The sequence below is a fragment of the Aquarana catesbeiana genome, linkage group LG02, assembly GCF_042186555.1.
Source record: "Aquarana catesbeiana isolate 2022-GZ linkage group LG02, ASM4218655v1, whole genome shotgun sequence".
Taxonomy (NCBI): Eukaryota; Metazoa; Chordata; class Amphibia; order Anura; family Ranidae; genus Aquarana; species Aquarana catesbeiana.
In genome coordinates, this window is record NC_133325.1 from 348805471 (window position 1) to 348825493 (window position 20023).

Sequence of the window (20023 nt, forward strand, 5' to 3'; positions counted from 1 at the left end):
GACATCTGTTACAGTTTGCATTCATCTGGGTCACAGACATCCAAGACTTCTCTCGAACCTATCAAAATCTGCTCAAGAAAATTCAAATTTAAGCTGGGTACCCACTGTCTGAAAATCAGCTGGGTTGAACAAAACAAAACTTGCAATGTTTACCTGGTTTTACAGACAGTCCTGTACCATCTCTTGTCTCAACAGGGAGTGGTTGCTGCAGTCCTTCTGGAAGACAGGTTCAAATGATTCTATTTAAAGAGGAGGGCCCATCATAAAAAAAAAAATTAAAAGTCAGCAGCTACAAATACTGCAGCTGCTGACTTTTAATTGGACACTTACCTGTCCCAGGGTCCAGCAATGTGGGGGATCGAAGCCCCGCTCGTCTCCCCCTCCGTTCAGCGGCGCCGGCATTGCAACTGTGGGCGCCGGGCTGTGGCTTCACAGCCTGGCACCCACTGCGCATGCGCGAGCAGCGCCCTGCGCCGTGAATGGCCGCTTAGTCACCTGGGACCTGTAATGGGTCCCAGATGATTGACAGGAGGGAGGGAGCAGAGCTGAGCCCTTCCTGTGCCAAGGGGGAAGTGATGTCACCAGCCCAGGCACTGGAAGAGGCAGACTACGAGGGACCCCCTAGCAACAGGCATTTAGAAGTAAAAAAAAAAAATATCCACATTTTTTTTTGTTTTTTTTTTTTAGGCACAATCATGACTTTTTTTTTTTAGGGTGGAACACCACTTTAAATCTCTTCACATTACCAAAACTCAACAGGGTTATTCTTCCTATCCTGGACCTATAATCCCTAAACAAAAATACCTTTTGTATTCTCAAGTTTTGCATGGAATCCGCAAGGTCAGTTATTGCCTCTCTAAGACAAGTAAAATACTTGGCATAAGTAGATATTCAAGATGCCTACCCCAATATTCTAATTTTTTTACCCCATCTGTGCTTTTAGGAGACAGACACATCTAATTTGTGATGCTGCCATTTGATCTGTCGTCTGCGCTCAGAAAATTCCTTCTTCTGAAGGATTCATCTCCCTCACAGCTATCTGCAAATGTCCAAAGGGCTATTTAAATTTTCCAGGTTTCAGCTGGGTAATCAGCTTCCAAAAGTCTGCCCTCCAGCCTTTCCTTGTTCAGGAATTCAGGCCTCATTCTAGACACTTGGTCACAATCCAAGCAAAAGTTTCCCTTCCAGCAAACAAGCTTCTGTCTCTAAAGTCTCATGCTCGAACCTCAAAAGACAGCACTTAGTGAGATTCTCAATTTGAGGCTCTTACCCTCACTCAATTCCACTCAAAGCCCCCCAGCACAATATACTGGTAGCTTAGAACAAACATCCCATCTCTCAGCTTCCCTGTGCGTCTTTCCAGTCAAGCAAGGAACTCCTTTACTGGATTGCCAATCCAGCTGTGAAATGGGAAAGTTGTTTCTTCAGCCCTCAGGTAAGGTTATAACAACATATGCCAGTGTCACAGGCTAGGAAGAGTGTTTCAGTCTCTCACAGGGAATCTGGTCACCCAGAGAAGCAAAGCTCCCCATCAACCTCTTGAAGCTTGGAGTGAAGAAATTAGCTTGACACCCCTTGACCCCCATTCTTCATGAGAACCCAATTAGGGTGCAGTCAGACAATGCCAAAGTAGTAGCCTATATCAATCATCAAGGGAGAACCAGGACTCAAGCAGCCTTGGAGGTAGTACTAATTATCTCTTCGGTCTAAAAGCACGGCCCAGTAATCTCTGTTGTTCACTTTCTAGGAGTGGACAATTGGAAGGTGGATTTCTTCAGACCAAGGGGAATGTTCCTTTCAATCTGACATGTTCAGTCTGCTATGTCAGAATGGGGGGCTCCAGATGTTGGCAGCTTGGCCTCTAGGTTACAACAACAAGTAAATTTGGCCATAGAACAATCCCATCTGCGGAGCCATTTCTCTTACCAAAAATATGTAGAAAAATACATATTGACCTAAACTGATGAAGACTTTTTTGGGGGGGATATTTATTATAGCAAAAAATTAAACAATATTGTTTTTATTTTCAAACTTGTCGCTTTTTTTTTGTTTATAGCGCAAAAAATAAAAACCGCAGAGGTGAACAAATACCACCAAGAGAAAGCTCTATTTGTTGGAAAAAAGGGACATAAATTTTGTTTGGGTACAACGTCGCATGGCCGCGCAATTGTCAGTTAAATCGATGCAGTGCTGTATCGCAAAAAATGGCCTGGTCATTAAGGGGGTAAATCCTTCTGGGGCTGAAGTGGTTACTGGCATAGCTGTTGAATCCCAGGTCTTGAAGAACAGGGATATCTGACGCTGTCATTCCCACATTACTCATAGCCAGAAAAGCCACTTCAGGAAAAATTTACCATCATACCTGGAGATACTTTTTTTGCCTGGTGTGAACACAAGCATTTCAACAGCAGAGACTACTCCGTACATTGTATTCTGGCTTTCCTGTAGTCAGAACTTGAAAATACTCTTGGGGACAGGTTTTTGGCCCTGGCTGTTCTGTTCCAATAACCTTTGGTTTAACTTTCTTGCCACACAAGTAAGTAGCACACTCACCAGAAATAATGTCCTCCATATTGAGGTTTGCCATACTCAAACAGAATAACCAGACCTTCCTTGCAGGCAAGCTGCTGTTATCAGATCTCCAAGCTCCCTCTTGTATGCACTCTGGATACTGCCACGCTGATACAACAAGACTCAGTCCTGCACGTTTAAGCAAATATGTGGGACCAGGAAAACACACTCATAGTGTAGTAAGTAGAAAAATGTATTAAAAACAAAACATTAAAACTAAAACAAAGCGGACTATATTCACTTACGTATGTGCTGCTGTCCGGCAAGTGGCAGCAGCATGTGATGTCAGTGCATTCAACTCTGCCCTGCGCATTTCATCCAATTAGACATCATCAGGGGCTGGATGTACTTAGAATTTGCTTCTATAAAAAGGATCTGATAACATACACCCCCCTCTTGGAAAAGCTCCATGTAAGCTTAAAAACTCTACATTCTAAGAGTGCTATACACAAGGTAATCATATTGTATGATCTATGTCCCTAAGGATCTTCAAAACAAGCTTATAAAATCAATTTTCAAAATAATAGAAATATTAAAACAATGTAATAAAACCAACCTAAACTTAATTGACAGTGATTGTTAATAAGTGATTTCATGCATACATAAATATTATGATCATAATTTAAAAACCTTTATTAAAGGTGTCTCAAGGATCAGACCTCCATAACCGCACTCTATGGTTCCTTAGTATTTCACTCAGGTTCTCTCTGCTCTGTAGAAACCACCTTTTGAACCTTTCAGGGAACTTCACTTGGGTGATCTCTCCTGCAAAGTGGCCTTCTTGGAGGCTATTACACCTGTCAGACTCATTTTAGAGTTAGCGGCCCACTCTTGTAAGGAACCTTTCCTAATTCTCGTTTGTCCAAGACCCTCCTTTTCACCCTAAGCTGGTATCAACCTTCCACCTTAATGAAGGCATTGTCCTTCCTTCCTTGTGTCCTGCTTCTAATCGTCCCAAAGAAATTGCCCCCCATTGTTTAGCTGTAATCATAACTGTCCGAGTCTAAATCTAAAAGCCACAGCCTCTTGCCAACAGGGTCTCGCAAAGGACATCCTGCTTCTAAGTCCACTATTGCTAGATGGAGAAGAGAACTCATTGCAAGAGCTTACACTCCAAAATATACAGTACCTCCGGTACCCTTTTGTGCTCACTCCACCAGATCAGTGGATGTTTCCTGGACATTCCGATGTCAAGCGCCTGTTGCTCAGTTTTGTAAGACTGTCACGTGGTTGTAAGTTCTCAGCATTCGCCATGTTCTATCAGGTGGATGTAGAAGTCTCTGCACACACACAGTAAATTACCACTCTGCACTGCCCTTACTCACTGTCCCCACTTGCACTCAGATCAGCCATAGTTGCAAAACTCTGTGCCAAAATCTAAATTTTTCTGAAAGTTTTTTGGATGCTGCCAATTGGCTACTCAGGCACAAGCTCTTTACTGAGGAAGCATGGATTTGTGCCCCATGCCAATAAGTGCTAGGTTTTTCAAAGGGCAGTAGCAAGATATAGTGATTGTAGGCAATGGAGGAGTGTACAATGGAGAATGTAGGAAGATTTCAATGTGAAGGTAAGTGTGCTTTAAACCAGGCCTGGACAATTCCCAGGAGCCAGGTAGTCAATGCTGCCTAAATAATACAGGTGGCACCTAACTTTTAAGATTTTCTGTAGTTGCTGTCATTGGAGCTGGATCATAAAACAAAATTCTGCTGGCTCCTTAATTCCTTATTGATTTGTCCACCTCTGCTTTAAAGGTACCACCCTCATCTCCATCATTAATTATGGCTACTGGTCTGTAAGGTACTCAAGAATAAAGTAGATGGGAACTGTATGGCTTTTATTCATAGAGGCTAATTTGATTTGATTTTTCAAATGAAACCATGAATGTAGTTGCTATTGGCAAAACCTTCACATATCCTATAGCGCAAAATAGTATAGGACAGAAGTGGGGCTATTATCCATAGCAGCTAATTGGATTTCATTTTTTTAACTGGAATTTAGAAACTAGTTGCTAAGGGCAAAACCTTCACATGCACCCCCATTCTCTATAAACCAATCCCCCCACCTCAAATAAGAGAACTCCAAGGACTGCTAAAGGACTTTTTAAATGAGAAAAGCACTTCTAAACAGACAAGTTCAATGTTTCCTGGAATTATCCCTTCAGCTCTTGGCAGGCTAATCTGGGGTAACAGCAAAAAAAGTCTCTTGTTGCTGATGATGAAAAGTGGTAGGAAAGGGCTTCATTTTTTCTTTAACGTACCATAAGAACTAGATATATGCAGACACCATTATTTTAAGTGCAATTATTGCTGAGTTATTCCTACTGATCAATTTTAACGTTATTCAACATTAATAGCAAATGCATAGCCTGCATAGTAAAATACTTTTTTTTTGGGGGGGGGTTATTTAAAATACTTATGAATTCTTCTATTGTAAGGAACATAATAGGTATACTGTCTGACTTTGTTACTGTACAAATAAATTTGATAGCCACACGACTTTTATAAATCTAAAAATGAAATACTTGTGTTTTAGGAAAAGCCAGATGGAACTGCGGTTTTTGTAGCTTCACGGTCTGCAGTGAAAAAATCATTCAGTTTTGATGATGTACCAGAGTATAATGGTCGCCTGAACCTGTCAGAGAACTACACATTGTCTATTTCCAATGCAAGGATTAGCGATGAAAAGAGATTTGTATGCATGCTCATAACAGAAGATAATGTTTTTGAAGAGCCCACAATAATCAAAGTATTCAGTAAGTACCCTCTATAGTCACACTAAATGTATTCTTTTATCCTAGGCATTTTCTACAGGTAGCTTAATTAAAATGGGATAATTTTTTAACTTTTAATATTACTTCTTATCAAATATGAAATATGATTCACAAACTTTGTAAGTTATGGCATTTTTCAAATTGCTACCTTGAATTGTGAGCATCATTTTTTTTTCTTTGTTAATGGTTGGAAGCCAGCAGTTAGCCCTGGGAGGGGATCAATCCCTGGCTACATAACATGAGAGCTGTTGTATTATAACATGTGTTTTCATCACAGTCCCATGCCCTCAGATATTATAGGTTTCTTAAGATCTATAATATAAGTCATTTATCTGTAACAATGCTCAGTAATGCAAGGTTGTCTGCGCTCTGCTGGAATTAATATTCATATAAAAATGTATTCATAATGTAACACATTTGTAGCTTGGCTTTGTTCCTACTGTAAATATAATGTGCTCCTTTTTCACAAGTGTGTATGTCCTTATGTTTAGGACACATCTCCAATAGGAGTGGGCTTCTTCTGTGCCATTTTTAAGAATTGTATAAAAATTGCAAATCATTAACTTTCACTTATTGCATTTATTGAAAGAGCAATCCAGAAACCTGTTTTGTACCATTTTGCAGCAGACACCAATAACTGTGCTAAAATTCACTCAGTTAACTTGAATTAGAATATTCTATAATCTACTGAAGCCAGGTTTCACATACACTATATTATCAAAAGTATTGGGATACCTGCCTTTACACACACATGAACTTTATTGGCATCCCAGTCTTAGTCCGTAGGATTCAATATTGAGTTGGCCCGTCCTTTGCAGCTAAAACAGCTTCAACTCTTCTGGGAAGGCTGTCCACAAGGTTTAGGAGTGTGTCTATGGGAAAGTTTGACCAATCTTCCAGAAGCACATTTGTGAGGTCAGGCACTGATTTTGGACGAGAAGGCCTGGCTCACAGTCTCTGCTCTAATTCATCCCAAAGGTGTTCTATTGGGTTTAGGTCAGGACTCTGTGCAGGCCAGTCAAACTCCACCACCCCAAAAATCGCTCATCCCTGTCTTTATGGACTTTACTTTGTGCACTGGTCCAAATCATTTGGTGGAGGGGAGATTATGGTGTGAGGTTGTTTTTCAGGGGTTGGGCTTGGCCCATTATTTCCAGTGAAGGGAACTCTTAAGGCATCAGCATACCAAGACATTTTGGAGAATTTCATGCTCCCAACTTTGTGGGAACAGTTTGGGGATGCCCCCTTCCTATTCCAACATGACTGCGCATCAGTGCACAAACAAGGTCCATAAAGACATAATGAGCGAGTTTGGGGCGGAAGAACCTGACTGGCCTGCACAGAGTCCTGACCTCATCCTGATAGAACACCTTTGGGAAGAATTAGCGCAGAGACTGCAAGTCAGGCCTTCTCGTCCACATCAGTGTCTGACCTCACCAATGCGCTTCTGGAAGAATAGTCAAACATTCCCATAGACACACTCCTAAACCTTGTGGACAGCCTTCCTAGAAGAGTTGAAGCTGTTATAGCTGCAAAGGGTGGGCCAAAGCACTATTGAACTTTATGGACTAAGATTGGAATGCCATTAAAGTTCATGTGCATGTAAAGGCAGGCGTCCCAATACTTTTGGTAATATAGTGTGTATCTATATACAGTATATATAGACATATATACAGTACATATAGATTTTTTTAATCAAACCTATTTTCTAGAAGAAAGCAATGGTTATTATGCTTAAAGAAGAAGTTACATGCGAAAATAATTTTTGGGAAAAGGCACAAAGGATATACCTTACCTGTAATAAACTATACCTCAGGTCCAATACAGTGTGTGTGTGTGTGTGTGTGGAGGAGAAGCAGATGGCAAAATCACACTTCTCCACTCATAGAATGTTTTGCATTCTTTAAAAAGAATTCAAGGAATTCTGTGAATGGCAGAAGGGAGGCAGAGGAGGAGGGCACAGTCAGAGAGTCTATACAGGATCTTTCAACACACACACATACACACCCAAGCAGTTAAGCCATGCACTTGTGGAAGTTCATTGATATGAAAAGAGCCAGCGTTAGTGAAGGGTGAATTTCTACAGGAACCAACAGCCTACAGGACGGAGAATACACTTCATCACAGGTTTAAAAATACTTAAAAGTGTCACTAAACCCACATCATAAAAAACTGTCCATAAATGAAATATTACATGCTGTTCATACTCAGTCACTATGAGATTGTTTTTCTGTATTTTGCAAAAAACCTGGTTGATCCTGCCATTCTTTATCTTCTTCTTTTTGTCCAAGTCCTCAATTCAGCTAGGGAATTTGCAGACCAGTGTTGGCAGCTCTGCACATGCTCAGTTTTCAGTGAGTTCTATGCTGAGCATTTCTTTCCTATCACATCTGAGCAGCCCATATGACTATAGAGTCACATATGTGGGCGTATACACAGTGATAAATGACAGCCCACTCCCTCCCTCCTCCTCAAGGCCCACTAACCAGCTAAACACAATGTAAATTACATGTAAATTGATGGAGGTGTCACTTCCTTCTTATTCTAAGACAGGCTGAAGGGGCTTGCTGACAACATTCCCAGAAGAGTTGAAGCTGTTATAGCTGCAAAGGGTGGGCCAACTCAATATTAAACCCCACAGACTAAGACTGAGATGCCATTAAAGTTCATGTGCATGTAAAAGCAGGCATCCCAATACTTTTGGTAATATAGTGTATGCTCTATTAATGCAATGATTTTGTCTGTTACCTGAATCTCTGTTGTGCAACGCTCTTTTTAGAAGATATAACTAAAGGCAAAACGAGATTGAGTCGAGAGGGATTAGAGCCCCTGTTTTTTTGGTTTTTTTTTGTTTTTTCTGTCGTTATCATAGCTGGAGAGATTCATCCTCTCTATTTGTCATGTTTACCCAGTGTTAATTTCATAGACTAAAATATTTCCATTGACTAAATTAATACTATTTTAGCCGACTAAAATATGACTAAAACAATTCACATGACTAAAACTAAAATGACATTTTAGTCAAAAGACTAAAATATGACTAAAACGAAAATGGCATTTTAGTCAATAGGCTATGACAAAAACTAAATTTAATTTATTTCACAACGGCGAAATCCGTGTCTGTAGTGCATGTTCAAACCTTAATACCATAAATAATAAACGTGTTATTCGATTTTTACTCCAGGAGTATATAATGTTTGTCAGTTCTAAAGAAATATTGCATTAAAATTTAATTAAACACATTTGATTTTAGTCGACTAAAATGTACTTGAGATGTTAGTCAACTAAAATATGACTAAAACTATAACAACTCAGATGACTAAAATATGCCAAAAACTAAAATGGCATTTTAGTCAAAAGACTAAAATACAACTAAAACTAAAATGGCATTTTAGTCAAAAGACTATAGCTTAAACTAAATCGAAATTTGATGTCAAAATTTACACTGTGTTTACCATTATCTAGTATAGAATTCTTGGGAGTAAAGTAATTGTAATGGAGTTTATTCTGCCCAGCCAGGAGAGTTCCTTTTTGGACCATTTCTTAAGGTCTGCTTCCAGTTTTCGGTATAAGGGCGAGAAGTTGTTAGTGTAGAGGAAGTCTGTGCGGGCTGTCAAGGTGATCCCTAGGTATCTGATTGAGGATTCACTCCATACAAACTTAAAGGACTTCTGGATAAGGGAGACAGTTGAGGGCGGAAGAGACATTTAGGGCTTGCAATTTGGAGTAATTAACCTGAAGACCTGACATTTTGGTGCATTCAGCTAGGACTTTGCAGAGGTAGGGTAGAGAGGTAGGGGGAAGTCAGAAATAAGAGGATTTCGTCCGCAAAGAGACCGCATTTGTGGTTTTGGTTGCCGCATGATACAGCTTTAATGTTGGGATTTTGGCAAATAGCTATGGCTAGTAGACATGTGCATTCGTTTTCGTCCGAATGCATTTTCGTCCGGATTTCGGGTATTTTCGTTATCGTTTTAACAAACGATAACGAACGTGCTTTGTTTTCGTTTTCGTTGCGACAACAGTTCGATATAGATAGGAGATTCGACATGAGGCTGACAATAGCGATCTGTGTCCATCGAACCTGTGGTTGAATGTGCTTAACCTTAGCTCTATTAGTCCAAGATTATTCTACATGAAGAGAAAAGATTTGAAATTATAGAGACAATAGCAAAGAAGGTCGAATGTGCCTAACCTAACTCTATTAGTCCAAGATTATTCGACATAGAGAGAAAAGATTCGACATGAAGATTCGACGAAGCATACAACATTAGAATTCTACTATAGCTTGTAGGCGGAACATTCGACCGGAAATGTACGATTACGGCGTCATACAGTTTAGCTGCTCCATCGAATCTTCTTAGAACATTCAACAGACCCCATAAGCCTTCAATGACAGATTTAACCTTAATTATTTCGGATTTTCGGACGAATGCATTTTTTAACGAAACAATATAAATAAAAACGAATTTCGAGAGTAACTAAATAAATTTTTCGTAAGAAAACAAAATTCCGAAACAAAATATTTCGGTGTGCACATGTCTAATGGCTAGGGTTGCAATGGCAATGATGAGTGGGGAGAGAGGGCAACCCTGTCTGTTGCCTCTGGCTATGTCTATCGGGTTTGAGTAGTAACCTTGCAAATGAATTTGAGCCTTTTGGCTGGGAATAGAGGGTGTGTATCAGCCCCATGAATCGCTGACCAAAACCCCAACGCTCCAAGAGGGAGAATATGTAAGGCCATGACACGGAGTCGAATGCTTTTTGAAAAGCAAGTGCAAGGAGTAGACCCTGTTGTTTTGGCCCTCCGTCCCAATTAGTCTAAAGTATCGATACGTCAGTTGCACGTCTTACTTGGTCGGAACCTTGTCTGCCCAGGATAAAGCCCTGGTCTTTATGGATATATGTACTAATAAAGAAGGTGAGACGGTTGGCCAGAATTTTGGTTAATATTTTCAGGTCATTGTTTGAGGGATATTGGGCGATAATTGCTGACTTCTTCTGGGTTTTTGTCTGGTTTGGGTGTGACCGTGATATACACTGTGTTGAGTTGGGTGCCTAGGGGGACTCCCTGTGTCTTGGCATTAAAATTTTTTGTCATGTGCGGAGCTAGGGTGCCTGCAAAAAAGCCTTGTAGTAGGGGACGGAAAGGCCATCTAGGCCTGGGGCTGAGCCCTTTTTGAGGCCCTTGATGACTTTCATCACCTCCTCCTCGTAAAGCTCAGCTACAGGGAAGGAAGAGTCTTTGGCCTTGTAGTCAGGAGGTGAAGTGCCAGCATGACAGGTGTATTAGGCCCCATAGGGGAAAAGAGTCTTCTATGGTGTGGCCTATCAGGGACTCTGTGGAGGCAGGAGAAGGCCTGCTGGGTACTCACTTGGACTATCTGGGTGTAGTTCCGAGTCACTGGGGCAATCATTTGCCTGTGTTCCTGGAGACCCTCAGAGTTGAAGGCATGAGGCTGAGCCACGGCCGCCATCTTGGATCTGCTGCGTAAATAAGCGCTGCTGAATTGCGTCCTGAGGTCTCTCCTGGCCGAGCATCCGGGCATAGAAGGGGTTCCCAGGTGCCTGGGGGTGCTATGGATGCTGGAATCGCCGTTCCCGGTGCGGTGTGTGAGGTGCTGTGGGTGCCACTGTGCTGGGGTGGTGAGGAGCGCCTGGTTTAAGCGGCCATCTTCAGAGCCCCGCGCATGCGCCTCCCCTGTTTCACAGTTTTTATACTAAAATGTTTAAATATTTTGTTAAAAAATGTTTTTTCAATGTTCTTGTGCCAGTCATGTTCTGTTGGTTTAATTTACCTTCCGCACCCACATTAGATTACATATTAGCACCAGCAAGTTTCTGAGAAAAGCTGACAACACATTACAGTTTGGCTATGTAGTCACTTTTAGATTTGCATACAGTTACATGAAGGGCTACCTTACACAATCCATTCAATTTACGTCCAGTGTTGTTAACTCTTTATGAGATTGTACAATGAAATTGTAATATATGTTCAGTGAGTGTTGTCCTGCAATAAACCACATGTTTATATTCCTATAATTCCTTCGCTTGTTTGCATATCCAGTGTCCACAACTTGGCTAATAGAAACTTAAAAAAAAAAAAAAAACTTAAAAAAAACAAACAAAAAAACAGGAATAAGATCAATAGGTAATAGTTATATAGGCATTGGAATAATTTATAAGTTTAGGGGGTAAATTCTTGTTCATTTAACGTGAGCTATTGCAGCAGTTCTTACTTCCTAAACTGTTTAGACATTATGTTTGAACTGAACAATGTTTATTTAATAACACCAACTTATGGGACTCTCTGTATGTGAGACACTCTAAAGTGGATGTGTTTGGGAATATAACCTGAGGTGATTGATTTTTTTTTACTCCCTCTACTGGGATTTCTTTTTTTCTGAAAGGCGTAGGGCCTGCCAGTAAAGTCTCTTTGGGCACTGGATCCCTTTCTAGGTGCTTTTCTTTGGCATGTTGTGGGAACACGTTCCCTCTTATTGTGGCCATATTGTTCCCTGATTGAGTGAGACATATATTCCTTTTAAAATGCGCCTGTTTGAGTGTCCCATTGCCTTCTTGCCTTTTTTGGGGGGATACAAGGAATGGCTATACAAAATAAATGAAAGTGAAGCTGTTTCCTTCTACAGAGAGAGGGCTATCTCAGGGTAGAATTGGGGAATTCATGTTAGGTATGTCTCTTTTTTGCATCAGCCCTATTTAGGGCTGCCACTGTTTCCTCCCATGATGTATCTTATTTTGCGTGTGCCAGCTCACGGCCAGGCTTACACTGCCAGTGTTTACTATACAGTAGCTTTAGTTGTCAATTGACAATGCCCCCTCTCTCTCCCCAGTGGTGCGTGTCTGCAGTTGTGAGAGTAGCTAAGGCACCATTTTCTGAGGATTCCTAGAGTGCTGTACTCTATGTTGTCAGCAATTTCTATTCAGACTGTTTTTACCTCATGAGGGCACCTACTGTTGGAACACCATATTAGCTTCGCTAGTGAGCTGCTAACCTCTACCATGATGCACTGTTTTTTGAGTAACCTGAGTGTTTTCTTCTCACTATTATGGAGAATAATATGCGAGGAAGGGTGGAATTATGGGGCTTTCAGGCAAACTTTCTGCCAGCGGGTCTATGAAGGGGTGTTTTCTTCCTCTTGCTACAGGCCCTGCTTCAAACAGAGGGGGTATCTATCATCCTTCTGTTTTTTCTTCTTTAGTTCCATTGGTCGCTCCCCATTCCTGAGCAGGTAGTAAGTTTCTGGGGCAACTCACTGCCATAATTGAAACTTCTAGCCTTGTTTTCCCCCTTGTCCTGTCTCAGACGCTGGTTTGGCTTCTGTGCTACCACAGAGCTGGGAGGAAGGAGAGGGGGAGGTCATGTTACCTGATGAAATGAAAGAACACTTTCTTCTGATTCAGAGAAATCTATGCAGGAAGGGGACATTTCGGTTATTCCCTCGCCAAAACTCAGACACCATATCTGTCCTGGGGAATGAGGTGCATTCCTGTTTAAAGCCTAGTGAAGAACTGTCATCAGCACACCAAAGATTCCTCAAGAAGGGCCCATAGCTTTTTTACCGTGGTCATATAGTGCACACAAAAGACAATGTTTCGGGGGCACGCTTACCTGACGAAGGGGCCCTGCCTGCGAAACATTGCCTTTTGTGTACATTCGCCCCCATCTTGAGGAATTCTTGGTGTACTGATGACAGTTATTCACTTGGATCGTTTATGGTTCCCAGCCTATGGTCATTGCAGCATCCATCATTAACAAATAGCCATCTTCAGGAACGCGTGCGTGGGGAATATTGTGTTTGGACCTGTTTAAAGCCTGGAGCTTCTGACTCTCTGACCAATAGTTACCAGTATTTGGCTCTAAGAAGTCTCCTAAGCCACCTAAGACCTTTCTTAGGCTCTCTGTGGTAAGGGAGGTAGGACCAAAAGTGCCTGAACATCTTTCTTTGTATTCAGAAGTGTCAAATTGAGTCACCTAGGTCAGTCACTGCTCTCAGGACATCCTCACTGTGGGCTAGTGAAGGTCCTTACAGGCTTTGAGTGCCAGCCTATAACAGACTGTGCAGACTTTGCTCAACCCTCAGAAGTCTTTGCTGGATCCAACTTACCATCTGGATTAGTTGGGACTGGTCCTGGTCACAAACCAGGAACAAGTATTCATCCTCTATGCAGACTTTGCCCATAAGTGTGTTTTTGCATGAGTACTGGGACTGATGGTAGCCTCGTTCGAGGTTATACATTATGCCGAATTCCACTCTAGAACACTGCATCTCAGCATCCTGTTTGCATGGGACAAATAAACGTAGTCTCTGGACAGTTCCATACGTGTGTATACCTCAGCCTGCCTCTCCCTGTTTTGGTGGATTTTTGATCTGGCATCGGGGAAGTAGTTTCTTCCAATGAGATTGGAGATTCTCATGACAGATGTAAGTCTGTTGGGGGGAAGTTCTCGGATTGCTGACTGTTCAGGGAACTTATTCAAAAAAGGAATCCAAACTTCTTATAAACATTCTGGAGCTCAGAGTGATTCCACTTTTCCTTTTGCACTGGATGTTTCAACTTTCGGGGACTTCTGGTGAAGGTTCAGTCAGACAACACTAGGGTCATGGCCTGAATCAACCATCACAAGAGCATGAAAAGTCAAGCAGCCAAAAAAGAAGAGGAATGCACATTCGAAGCATAGAAGATTTGCAGTCCAGCTTCAGCCATCAGAGTCTGGATCAAGGAGAGTGATGTCTTCACCCAGAGGTTTTTCCGAACCTTTTTTGCAGGTGGGGAAACCAGATGTGGACCTGTTGTCTTGGATAGGTTGATCATCAGGTCCAGGGATTCCTGTGCTTTCATAGTAGATGCTCTGATGACTCCGTAGTATCTATTTTACCAGATCTATGCCTTTCCTTTACTAAAACCGTACCTCGACTACTCTGCACGATCAAATCAGAGGTTGTTGCAGTGATCCTTGTGGCACTGAACAGGCCCAGGAGGACTTGGTACTCGGAAATACTCCCATTTCTGGCTTACTCCCCTTGGCCTCTTTCAGATCACAAAGACCTTTTTTCGCAAGGCTTATAGCGTTTATTACCCCAACACTTCATATTCCTCATATGTGCCTGCTGTACCATGTACTTGTATGAGAAACCCTCCTGTTCTCTTTGTATTGCTTCCTTTGTGTAAAATCCCTGGTGTTCCTGCTAGTCCCCTTGCATTCCTATTAAAAACTGACCACACTAAGCAGGCGAGCACATCGTGGTCAGTTCTCTAGCTATGCTGGGAACTCATTGTACTCTCCTTCAACGATCAGACTTGTCCTGACATGTCCCTGATGCACAGCCATTTACTGGCAAGCTCAGTGTGATGCTGCTTCTCCTCCCCCCAGCTCTTATGCAGCTGGGAACAGAGGGACCTGCATGGCTTACTTTTCGTCACAAGAAAAAACAAAGTTAATCCAAGACAATACTCTGTGGAAAGTATCTTGGCTTTTCTCCCATCAGGTCTGGATCAGCATCTGACTCATTTAGCTCCTCCTGGACATTTTCCAGTGATGCCATGGGACCCCAATCTAGCACTATCTGCTTTACAAAAGCCTCCCTTGGAACTCCAACTCCTCCTCCTCCCTCCTCCCTCCTTTTGGAATACAGCGTAAAAATAAATAATATCAATAAATTGTTTTAAATGGTCATACAAATATATATATATTGAATCAAATCTTTATTATTTTTGGCAATAACATGGTGTGGGTGGATTTCTGCTAGTCACAGGCTGTGTAACGCCCCTCCAACCTGTCTTGGAATAAGAGGGAGGTAACACCTCCTTCAATCTATATGTAATATCCCACCTCTATTGTGTTTAGCTGGTTAGTGGGCCTGGAGGAGGTTGGGGGGGGGAGTAGACTGTCATTTATCACTGTGTATACGCCCACATATGTGACTCTATAGTCACATGGGCTGCTCAGATGTGATGGGAAAGAAATGCTCAGCATAGAACTCACTGAAAACTGAGCATGGCCAGAGCTGCCAACACTGCTCTACAAATTCCCTAGCTGAATTGAGGACTTGGACAGAAGTGGAAGATAGAAAACGGCAGAATCGAGCAGGTTTTTTGCAGAATACAGAAAACAAATCTCATAGTGACTGAGTGAGTATGAACAGCATTTGATAGTTTTTAATGATGTGGGTTTAGTGACACTTTTAAGTTTTTTTTTAAACCTGTGATGAAGTGTATTCTCCCATCCTGTAGGCTGTAAAAATTCTCCCTTCACTACTGCTGGCTCTTTTTATATCAATGAACTTCCACAAGTGCATGGGTTAACTGCTTGGCTGTGTGTATGTGTGTAAAGATCCTCTATAGCCCCTCTGACTGTGCCCTCCTCTGCCTCCCTTCTGCCATTCACATAATTCCTTGCATTCTTTTTAAAGAATGCAAAACACTCTATGAGTAGAGAAGTGTGATTTGGCCATTTATCTGCTTCTCCTCCACACACGCACAATGCATTGGACATAAGGTATACTTTTACAGGTAAGTTATATCCTTTGTGTTCTTTACCCCAAAACATTTTCTTCTCATTATAAACATTGTTTTCTTCTAGAAAATATGTTTGATAAAATAATCTATATATACTGTATGTATGTATATGTGTGTGTGTATATATATATATATATATAATATTATAGGACTCTGTGCAGGCCAGTCAAGTTCCTCCACCCCAAACTCACTCATCGATTTATTTATGGACCTTGCTTTGTGTACTTGTGTGCAGTCATGTTGGAACATGAAATTGTCCAAAATGTCTTGGTATGCTGACGCCTTAAAAGTTCCCTTCACTGGAACTAAGGGGCCAAGCCCAACCCCTGAAAAACAACCCCACACCATAATCCCCCCTCCACCAAATTATTTGGACCAGTGCATAAAGCAAGGTTCACCTTTCTGTAAAGGTGAACTGACACTTTAAGCTAGCTTTAACAATGGCACCTTTTAGCTTTTCTGGTGCATATGACAGCCTGGTTTATGAGAATTTCAGGGTATTGTTTTGTGCTAAGCAACTTTTGTGCATAAAAATGTTTACAGCACACAAGTTAACGAGGAAAATGTTCTCTCATTGTAATTTAATTTGCCTGGAATTGCTTATATTTGAAATGTATAAGTCTGTAAAAAGCATCTCCGTCAGATTGGAAAAGAAAGATCTAGAGTTAAAAAAAAATCTTGTATTCTTGCAGTGTATCGCTAATGTATTATAATTCTTAGGACAACTGCACATTTTCTGTTAATGATCATTTTTTTTCCTTGTAACAGAGCCACCCTCAAAACCTGAAATTATAAACCAGCCAACATTTTTGGAAACAGGAAAGCTAAACCAGGTAAGCTAATAAAAGCAATTATCTGGCATAATTATAAAAATCTTGTATGTTTTTTTCTTTCAGCTTCACCTGTCTATTCATTACAATTATAAAGAAATAATTTCTTTTTATATACAGTGTAGAATCAGCACTTGTGTTTTTTTATTGATGCAGGTTGGAGACTGCGTTGCTAAAGACAGCTATCCAGATGGCAATATTACATGGTACAGAAACGGCCAAGTGCTTTTGCCAGTAGATGGAGGTATGCTCCATATTGCTTTGATTTTGTGGATTGATTTTATTGTTTGTTTCTGTTGCCTTATTGGTTAAATGGAATAATGTGTGCCCAAAGCCTAAGATTTCTCATCGAATTTAGAAAATGTGTTTTGCTTATAATAGAAAAAAAAAATGCTATTTCTTTTGCCTTGGCTCAAAAGCGTACCTGTAGTGATGTTAAGCATTGGTAATCCGCCACTTTCATGCAGTAGCATTTAAGCTTTTTCAAGAGCCCTAAAACATTAAGCATTCTATTATGCAAATAAGGACTTAGTTGGAACTTTAACCTGCCCTCTCCTGCCTCAATATCATAGATAGCCTCAGACAGTGAGAGACAGTGGGCTAAAATGTTCTGAATGGTGGCGTCACCCTCTGTGTATAACAGTGTAGCATGAGTTTATGAAGCACTATGCATTGCTATATTGCCGTGTCATATATACTACATTTCTGAAACTGCTGAGTGGTTGTTGGTAATATGTCCATCTTTGCTGGGTTTGTATTCAAGTTGGCTGGTATCATCTATTGCTGGATTATTTTCTAATTTTTTTGTAAAGTACCCCTAAAACGAACATAAAGAATATTTACCTCACTGGCGGACAGTGTCACCATTTTTCATACCTTTGAAGAGCTCTGGCTACTAAAGAATTTACCGCATTCCAGTTGTGGCGAATGCCTGGACCCCTGCTGTGCACTTTGGTTTTACTTGCTGGCCCCTATATTACTACATTACACAATAAGAACAATAGGTGCTGACAGGTGAAACCACAGTATGTAGTGGACGGTGCAGGCATCTAACACACCTGGAACTGCTAGATGTGAAGATTCTGCCAAATGACTAGAACTGTTCAAAACAGCAAAGATCCTAGACAGCACCTGCATTATGCAAGTGTGGGCATGTTGTGTGTATTCTTTTTTTGCACTTTATTATTTTTATACATTGTTTTTATTATGTTTTTATAGTTCCAAGTGGGCGTCAATTAATGGTGATAATGATTGGAAGAAAGCAGTTTAGTGTTTTAAATTGTTTTCAGTATGATTCTAAATTCTATAAATGTCTGCACTAGAATGAAGAGTTACAAAATAAATTAGTGCTGTGCTAAGCAGTTCAGATATTTTTCTGCTGACAGAGAACTCATTTGTTTGAAGATCAATGTTTTGCAAATGTAGGAATAATTGTCCATATCATAAGGTTTTGTTCCTTCAGTGTGCAGATGAAGAGTTGTCTGCTCAGATAGTGTTATCCATATTATAATGAACACCAGCTCTGTGGAGGGACATGAATACTGGTAGAATTTCCTGTTTCTTTGCTACATATGCATTAATTTGATTGTACAAACATTAACGTCAAATTTTATGGCGGACAGAAATGTTCTGTAGGCAAAACAGATAAATCTGACATTCTGTCTCTGACTGGGAGCTTTGTAATGATTTGCATATAAGCCCTTCTGACTTGCTAGCTAAAACTTAAAGCAGAACTCTAAGATTTAAACAAAAAATACTGTTGCGGTGCCTCTCCTTACTGCACTGCAGGGATTAAATGCCCGGTAAGTCTAGGTGGTACATTTTACCTCACTCTCCCAGATGTCTGTGCTCTTCTCTTCTCTCTGGCACACGGAGTTGTGGACCGGCTCTCATGCTCTTGCATACATTGCCATATTTTGTATGTGATGATGCGTGAATCTAACTGCTGTCCAGAGCACCTTAGAGAATAAGCTTTGGGGAACTGGTCACAAAGCATGGAGGAAGGTTGCTGATAAGTATTGCACCTCTTCCAATTGCATTAACTCTTGCAGTTCCCGAAGGTTGTACAGCAAGGATACTTTTTCTGGTGCCTAGAATTGAGCTGTATTTGATTGCCTACCTTCTTTTTGGTATTTGCCAGAAATGAGTGAAATCCTAAATGGTCCCTTCTACTGATTGGTTGTATCAGACCTAAATGAAATAAAGAAATACAGTAGAATTATCACATAAGGGCCATATCTAGTGATAGTCACACCTACAGCATTGCAAAAATATGCATCACTTTAGTAATTATTATAATTGCAGAAAGTATTTTCTGCTATATATTAGTCCAAAATGATCTAAGACTCAAGACCTCCACATGCCCTTATCCTTGTGTAAAATCAGATATGGTTCTTTACAGGATAATGCCTGGTACGTACCTTAGGTTTTCTTTTTTTCGTTCAACCCAGCGGGCAGAATGAAAAAAAAAAACTGAGGAGGTCACTGTAGCATGTGGCATGTTAGCATTGGCTGCAAGCGCTGATCGGATGCCAATCGACTGCTGGTTTTCAAACATGCTCGTTCAACAGAAGCCAGTCATGAGATAAGCTTCTGTCAGACAAGGAGCTGTACAACCGGGCCGAATGTCACCCAGTTTATACTGTGCCCATGTGTGCGGAGCTTAACGCTCCCAATGCAGACACACAAATACATGCCTGAGTAGCTCTTGCCGCTGCCGCTGTCATTCTCGAGGATCTTGCAAGGTTACAGTTGACGCGTTTCACACTGAATCTATGACCCTGATAATTAGAAGTATTTCCCCCTTGCTTTTATATCCTTCTCCTTTCACTTGCCTCAACGGCAAATCTATTAGATGACACTTCTTGGAACAATATTCAATTACTGCCCCTCCTACTGCAACATTTAAACCCTACTACCTAGTTCATTAATTCATTGCCAAGATTACGCTCTGTTAGCTGTAGGCTTACAGCTCCCTCATCCGCCAAACTCCTACCCCTTTCACCTATATCCACTACCCCTCACCTTCCACCTCCCCTTCCCTCCCCATCACTCCCTCCCTCTATTGGTAATGGTTAATGTACTAAGATTATTGTTTGTTGTCAATGGTGACTTAAGCTCTCTGGATGCTTTGGCTTCCGCACCACCTCACAAGAAGAAATCTTCCTCCCCTCCCCACATAGGAGAACCTAAACCCCCGCCCGGTGCTAGGGCATCCATAGTCCTTGATACCCCAAACTAACTCTTGGTCGCCCCCTGTGACCATATGCTCCTCTCGATCCATGCTGAATGAGGAGACTCAGGTCCACCC

General features: G+C 41.2%; 1 protein-coding gene across 4 annotated transcripts in view; it reads left to right on the forward strand.

Annotated features, from left to right (window-relative positions):
* Positions 1 to 20023, forward strand: part of ALCAM (activated leukocyte cell adhesion molecule) — a 175938-nt gene that overhangs the window by 76979 nt on the left and 78936 nt on the right. For all 4 annotated transcript variants that reach the window (XM_073614955.1, XM_073614954.1, XM_073614957.1 and 1 more), the window contains exons 3-5: positions 5104 to 5323; positions 16652 to 16716; positions 16870 to 16957. In XM_073614955.1, coding sequence (XP_073471056.1) covers positions 5104 to 5323; positions 16652 to 16716; positions 16870 to 16957 — 373 coding nt within the window. The remainder of the gene's footprint in view (positions 1 to 5103; positions 5324 to 16651; positions 16717 to 16869; positions 16958 to 20023) is intronic.